Source organism: Cheilinus undulatus, linkage group 22 (genome assembly GCF_018320785.1).
Source record: "Cheilinus undulatus linkage group 22, ASM1832078v1, whole genome shotgun sequence".
NCBI classification, from domain to species: domain Eukaryota; kingdom Metazoa; phylum Chordata; class Actinopteri; order Labriformes; family Labridae; genus Cheilinus; species Cheilinus undulatus.
Genome location: NC_054886.1, coordinates 33,199,369 through 33,206,647, shown reverse-complemented (window position 1 = coordinate 33,206,647; position 7,279 = coordinate 33,199,369). Strand labels below are relative to the sequence as shown.

At 39.4% G+C, this 7,279-nt stretch overlaps 1 protein-coding gene across 1 annotated transcript; it reads right to left on the bottom strand.

The window, feature by feature from the left end:
• Positions 1 to 220: 220 nt before the first annotated feature.
• Positions 221 to 6,827, bottom strand: LOC121505055 (type-2 ice-structuring protein-like). The gene is made up of 7 exons (XM_041780181.1): positions 6,697 to 6,827; positions 6,584 to 6,619; positions 3,426 to 3,458; positions 3,233 to 3,330; positions 2,991 to 3,125; positions 1,960 to 2,068; positions 221 to 596 (listed from the first exon to the last, which is right to left on the bottom strand). Exons 1-7 carry the CDS (start codon positions 6,755 to 6,757, stop codon positions 529 to 531), a joined length of 540 nt encoding a protein of 179 aa, XP_041636115.1. The 5' UTR covers positions 6,758 to 6,827; the 3' UTR covers positions 221 to 528.
• Positions 6,828 to 7,279: the final 452 nt, after the last annotated feature.

Sequence of the window (7,279 nt, the reverse complement as noted above, 5' to 3'; positions counted from 1 at the left end):
CATAAAAAAAACATTATTTTTCAATTTGAATTTCATGTTTTGATCTTTTTGAACTAATAAATGTACTTTTCTCAGATGTGAGCCTTTAAACACATCTTTTCGACTTTTTAAATGTCAAAATCGTTTATCATCAGTGCTAAGTTTTTTTTCTTTTCTATATTTTATTACTGATGAAACAAGGTTGACAGTTTATGGTTACAACGGTGACCCTGTTAGGCCCTCAGGTTAGTCCTGAATCCAGAATCCGGCCCCTGCTGTGGTTGAGTTTGACACCCCTGATCTAGAGAGTACATTCTGCATGAAGCATCCTTCACTTTCAGTCTGATCTTACAGGCACAAGGCCTCAGAGACCATCCAGCTCCTGCTGGTTCACTTGTCGCTTCGTTCCTTGTGTAGCGTTACGGTGTTAGAAAGGAAATAGAGAGATTTAAGAAGCGCTCAGGGTCCAGATGAACATGATGGCACAACCAGTGATGGATAAACACACATCCACCAGTGTTGGTGCTCTAACAGGTTCTTCAGCTGGGATTACCATAATCTGGCACAGACGGAAGGACGGAAGACATTACACTGTATATCGTCCCAGCATTTGTGAACTGCAAATTTCAAGCACAAGACAGGAGATAGTCGTTGAGCATTTTCCTTAAAAATATGTCTGCACAAAACATGACCAACATGATTCTTGTCCTGGCAAAGAGATCATGAATATTAAACATGTTCAATATTTAGGACTGATTATCAGTGTTGGAGGTAACGTAACAAAGCAATCCTTCAGAGCAGTGGTTCTCAAATGGTGTGGCAAGGCACACCAGTGTGCCTTAAGGCAAGTCTAGGTGTGCTGTGGGAATTTGTGCCGTACATTATTACTACAGCTTTATGGTAAGTACAGTAACCAGGCCTGCCCACAGATCTGGACCCCTGAAAAACCCCAGAGAATAGGACCTCCACAGCTGGAATTTATTGCTGATATCAGTGCATTTGGTGCATTTGAAAAGCATGGCAAACTATTATTGGGTTGAAATCATTTATTCATGCCATTTCTACCCAAATTAACCAACTGTTCTACCCATTTTTGCCACTTCTTTTGACAACATAAACCATTTTGCTGCCTTTTTAAAGCATTTTTGCCACTTCTTATTACTACTTTTGACACATTTTTGCCACTTTTTGGGAACTTTTTGCCACATTTAACCAATTTTTGCTGCTTTTTTACCACTTTTGGCCCTATTTTGCTATTGTTAGGCCATTTTTGCACTCACTTTTAACCTCTTTTACCACCTTTAAGATACTTTAACCCTTTTTTGTAGCTTTTCTGCACCTTGTGATCTATTTTGCCACCTTTTTGCCCACTTTTGCCCTTTTGTATTACTTTTAACCCATTTTTGGTTTTTTTTCCACCTTTTTACATTTAATCCTTTTAGGCCACTTGTAACCCATTTTTGGAATTATTTTGCAAATTACAACTCATTTTTTGTCCACTTTTTTTTTTTTTTACCAGTTTTTGCCCATTTTTGACTTTGCTTTGCCACTTTTTGCCCAATTTTGCCATCCGAACGTAACGTAATGCGTTAGTTTTACAATTCAAGTAATCCCGTTATTAGTTACATTTTCACAAAAGTAATCCGTTACTGAAAGAAAAATCCTAAATGTCCTCTCTCTCCCGTGGCTTCAAAAAGAGAGACAGAAAAAAGGAAGCTCCTTGAAGTATCTACTCTGTTTGTCCTTCTCTCTTCCTGTAGTCACGTTGGCACGTATCGCCGTGACAGCAGAAGGTAAACATTCTGTGCCATTACACGTGCATTGTTAGCGTGTTGAACAGTGAGATGACAGCATGACACTGGGAGGCAGGCTTTAAACAGACAGAAGTTCACTCTGGATAAAATGTACTACAAATGATAATAAAAGCATGTATGACAGAAATGCCCCTCTGTCCCTTATGTGCATGTATATAGTATTTACCGCTGTAATTCATTTGCAGACAGTCCTGGTTGTTGGAATTGTTTGGGTCTCCACAGCACCACTGGTGGAAGTTGAAACAGGAACCATCAGTCCAGCGCCAAACGCCCTCCTAGAAAACAGAAAAGATGATGCTGAAGACTAAACAGAACAGCTACTAACTTTTTCTCTGTTGGAGTTGAAAAGGTCCCTGAATGATGGTTCAATGCACATGAATCAAAAAATAAAAATAAAAATAGATTGATTAATAAAACAAAGTTAAACATGAAGAACGTGAATGCTGCCAACAGGTAACTCAGTTCTTATTTATCTATGTGAAAGGTTTTCTTTGCCCAAAGTCCACCTGGTAATGAGTTGAAAGAGCATCAGATTTTCTGCTCCTGCAAGAGGAATCTGTTATAAGAAATGTGGATTTGTGGGCGCTGATCTTTTAAACAGTAGGTTAAAGGTATTGGAGGAAGACACACTGGGTTTTAGATTTTTTAATGATAAGGTTCTTCTTGGTGACCAGGATTTGGTCATAATTTTTCATCATCAAGGTCTCCTCTAGCTGCAAACCAAAGTACAAGTCAACAAAATGTAATCCCAAAGATCAAGTGCGGTCCCTGGAGTGGGCCCCAGTTGTCGGAGACTTTTTCAAATGGCTCATTTCCTGTTAGAGATGGGGAGTGACCCAAGAGACCTTTTTGTAGATCTCTTCAAGCTACATCAGAACAAAAAATGTCCTACATCCAGGACAAAGTCATCAATGAGGTTTTTTCTGGTGAAATCAATCTAATTTATCACTCTATGAGGCTGTTACTCATGGATTTATATCTTTTTAGAAAAAAATGGAGACAGAGACTTTAGCAGCAGAATGTCCTGAGTTGTTTTGAGAGTGCTTCTTTCAAAGGACAGTAAAAATCCATAGAGTGCATGCATTGCAACAGTAAGAAGTCTTGCTCTTATCTAATGCCATGCTTTGCCCAGCAAACTGCAGACTGTCACACATAAACCTCCTGATGTCCTCTAAAGACTTTGCTTTAGGGATTTACCTGATGTATGTCATTGCCTCCAAGCCAAACTTCTGGATTTCCATGTGTCTGCTTTCTCACGAAGGCTTGAACTAGATGAAACTCCCACAATGAGTGCACAGATGCCAGGTGTCCACCCAGGCTGTGGCAGTATGCCTTTGGAGAAGAAAAATGCCAGGATAAATAAAACATAGCACATAAAGAGAAAAGAGAGATACCTGATTATAAGACACCAACACCTCTTAACAAAAATCTCCCTGTACCTCAGCTTGTTGCCAGGTCAGAAGGTTGTAGACATAGTAGAAATAGCGATGACCAATCCGATGCCAGAGGCATGTCCTCTTGGCGACACTGGCATCTTCTAAACGTGGAAACATGGAAATGTTCATCAAAGTGCGAGTTGGGAATTTCACAGCAAAATTAAAGAAAGGAAGATTCAGTCGTTGAAGAACGGACCTTTCTTTGCTTGGGGTTCTGGCTCCACAGCAGCTGGAAAGTTTAACACTGCAGTTAGAGACCAAATCACTGACATCACATTAAATATGACTGAAACACTGTTAATATTACATTAATGTTGCCTCTGGTATTAGTCAAGTGTTTTATTCCAAGAAGCCCTTTAGGATAAAAATGACTTTCCTGAAAAAGGCCATCTGAAATGATTTAAAAGTATTTTTTTATTTCTATTTTTTTATGAATTCTTATTTTATCAACTTCAGTTCTGATCAAAATGTATCAAAAAGAAAAGTACTGGGTATTTGAAAGGTTAGCAAGACACTGAATTGATGCACTCTCATTGTTATTCTTAATATTCATAGTAGCATATAGAGTAGTGTACTGTATAAAGCAGGCGTGGACTGGCAGTCTGGCATACCGGGAATTTTCCCACTGGGCTGATGCCCTGTGGGCGCGGTATGACTTATTTATTTAGAGATTTTTGCTAAGCACCAGCCCCTTGGAGCACCGGCTGAGGCACATTGGCTGTTTGCTTTATAATGACAGTTTACTGGCCCAATCACGTCTCCTAAATGTCCGTTTACACCCCTTCCTCTCCACTTTGCTCAGGCTCGAAAATCAAAATGTTTGTAGAAAACGCAACTTTTTTTTTTTTTTTAACTTTATTGCAGGTTTTAAATACATATTGTTAAGTTTCATCAATCATTTCTTCCATCCTGCCATATTTATACACTTTTTTTTACATATTAAGGTTAAAAAAAAAGAGAAAAAACCAAAAAGAACGGGGGGAGGGGACTAAGGTAAATAGAGGAAAAACACCACAACAGCAAAAAAAAAAAAAAAAAAGAGAAAACGCAACTTGAGCGCGACGGTGACCAGCCTGTTGTTAGGGGCTGGTTTGAGCAAAAATGCCAGGGCTGAATTTTCCTCCCAGTTCAGCGCTGATATATAGTATATTTAGTAGTAAATATATATGTGTGTGTTTGTGTGTGTGTATGTTGCTAATTTTTGACATTCCACTATGCTTAGTGATATAAAAACTCTACTCCACTGATCATCAGCTGGTGGCCCAGGGGCTATATCAGGCCCATCAAAGCTTCCTGCTCGGCCCCCGAAAGATCATCAAATTTTAAAAAAAGGAGGGAAAGAAAATTCTCAGGTTTTAGTAGTATGCTTTGGCTTTGAATGTCTGCTGCTGTTAAATGTTGAAATAGTGTGAGAATGACTTAACATTTGATCTGTTATACAGAAATTTTACTGTCATAATTAGTAGATATTTGGGAGCGCGGATGGTCCAGTGGTCTAAAGCGCTACCCATGTATGCGGGCAGCCTGGGTTCAAATCCAGTCTGTGGCCCTTTACTGCATGTCTCTCCCCACTCTCTTCCCTGTTTCTGACTCTATCCACTGTCCTTCCTCTGTCAAATAAAGGCATGAAAAAGCCCAAAAATAAATCTTTAAAAAATAATAGTAATAATAATAATTAGTAGATATTTAAAAATAGGGTTAAGGCTGGCAGAAGTGCTGCAAAAATGACCAGATAAAGTGGTGAAAAGACGTTAAAATGTGGGAAAAATTGGTTAAAGAGGGAAAAAGGGCAAAAAGCATCATGAATTGGTTACAAATGAAAAAAATAGTTTAAAAAAATAACGAAATGGGTTAAAGAATGGCAAAAAAAAATTGGTTAAGGAAGCAAAAAGGGGCAAAAAGTATCGAAATGGGTTAAAGTGGCAAAAATACAGCAAAAATAGCCTGGAACATTAGTGAAAAGGTGTTCAAGATTGGCACACAAGGGAAATTATAGGCAGGAAAGTTGCAAAAAGGGGTTGAAGAGTAGCAAAAATGGGTGAAAAGTAGAGCTGTGAAAAAATATCAATGCGGCAATATATATCGATACTTTGACATCCGATACAATATCGATACTTCAACTCTTAATATCGATTTTTTGTAAAAAAATAAAAATTCATATTTCAGCCAAGTTGTTAGTAAAATACGGCTTCTGTACCTACACTGCGGTAGATGGCACCAAAGAGCTACTCTGCTGTATGTCGCTGCGGCATTTCCTGTAGAAGCAGTCAGAGTGCATAGGTGAAAGGAGCAAACATGGCTGACAAAATAACAACACCTGCACAAGTCAAAGCAGACGTTTGGAAGCATTTTGGCTTCAAAATTAAAACGGGGAGCACAAACAGTGAGTCACAGAAAGGAAATGCCGTTTGCAAGCTCTGTCTTGCTGCTGTGAAATATAGCGGAAACACCACCAACGTGTGATTTACATATACATCATCTCTATACTTTTCTTAGTTAACTGTGTAGATATTGCAATATATCACAATATTATGACATCCTGATATATCGTGATACTATCGTATCGTGACCCAAGTAATGTGATGCGTATCTTATTGTGAGGTTCTTGCCAATACTCACCCCTAGTGAAAAGTGGCAAAAAATTGGTCAAAGTTGCAACTATTGTTGAAAAAATGTAATGAAAAGAGGTTAAAAGCTAACACAAATAGAAGAAAAATGGCAAAATGGATAGGAGTGGCACAAAGGGGATAAAACATGCAGGAAAAGTGGTTCAAAAGGGGTTAAGAAATGGCAAAAATTAGGTTAAAGATGCAAAAAGGGATTAAAATAAGTAAATACTAGTACTAAATCACAATTATAGAGGGCCCATTCCCAGGGATTTTCAGGGGCCCAGCCAGTTCTGTTGTCAGGCCTGTCTCTTTGTGGCCTGCTGTATTATAGTTGATAGGGATAGATCTCACTGGTAATGACTAAAAACGTCCTGCATTTGAAAGAAAATACAAGTACTACAACAATAGTATGTCAACCAGACCAAAATGTTTTATCTAATTTTTGTGTAGTTGAAAGTCTGGCCCCCCAAGTTTCTGTCGAGACTAAATCTGGCCCTTGTGCAAAGGTACTTGATGACCCCTGCTCTACTGGATGATGTGAACACACCACTGCTAACTATCCCTACCAAGACCATCACTGAGACCAGTCGGCTAATACATGCAGCGACCTCAGTCACCCTAGAGATCCCTGGCTACAAGATGAACAGCAGTAGCCAGAAGAAAGGGAACCTTCCATGGAGAAGAAGACCATACAGTATTTAATAAATAAACTTATAGCACATATCATGAGAGTTTAATCACTGACCTGCTTTTACTTCCTGGGGTTCTGGCTCTGCAGCAGCTGGAAAGTTTAACACAGCCGTTATCGACCAGCATCACCAGAATATAACTGAACCATTGAACATCAGCTAAACTCACCATCAGCTCTACTCAGAGCCATCAGGGCGCAGACCAGAGCAGAGACAGCCAGCAGCTTCATGGTGAAGGTGAAGATCGTCTGGTTCCCTTCAGATTTACCTTCTCTCCTTTCCTCTCAGCGTAGCTCTGACCTCACTGAGCTTGGGTTCCAAACCAAAGAGGAAGCAGCTCTTTATACCATTTTATTATCTCATCATCTTTCAAAGAAACAAGGAACTAAACCCAGGCTTACCAAAGACTTACACAGTCACACACTCAGCCTTAAGAAACATTAAGAATCTTGTACTATCACGCAAATTATGAAATGAATCAAAAGCATTTCAACATCACAGTGAACTAAACTTTCAGCCCTGTGAGAATCTTTGTCAGGAGCAGGTGGGAACTTAATCTTTGTAATTTGTGGGGCAACTGCGGCTCAGGTGGACGGGTTCGATCCCCAGCTCTTTGATAGCAGCAAAAAAAAAGTAGGGACAGGGCCATGTTTACCGTCGTGTATCACCCCCTCTTCTTTTAACAACAGTCTGGAAACATCTGGGAAGTGAGGAGACCAGCTGATGGTGTTTTGGGAGAGGAATGTTGTCTC

What these genes read in the sequence shown, in the direction of transcription:
- LOC121505055 (XM_041780181.1), bottom strand. Translation starts at nt 6,757, where the DNA reads ATGAAGCTGCTGGCTGTCTCTGCTCTGGTCTGCGCCCTGATGGCTCTG. An exon ending in GGCTCTGAGTAGAGCTGATG is followed by an intron (nt 6,620 to 6,696) that starts GTGAGTTTAGCT and finishes TAAACTTTCCAG; the next exon opens with CTGCTGCAGAGCCAGAACCC. An exon ending in TCTGCAAATGAATTACAGCG is followed by an intron (nt 597 to 1,959) that starts GTAAATACTATA and finishes TGAAATTTGCAG; the next exon opens with TTCACAAATGCTGGGACGAT.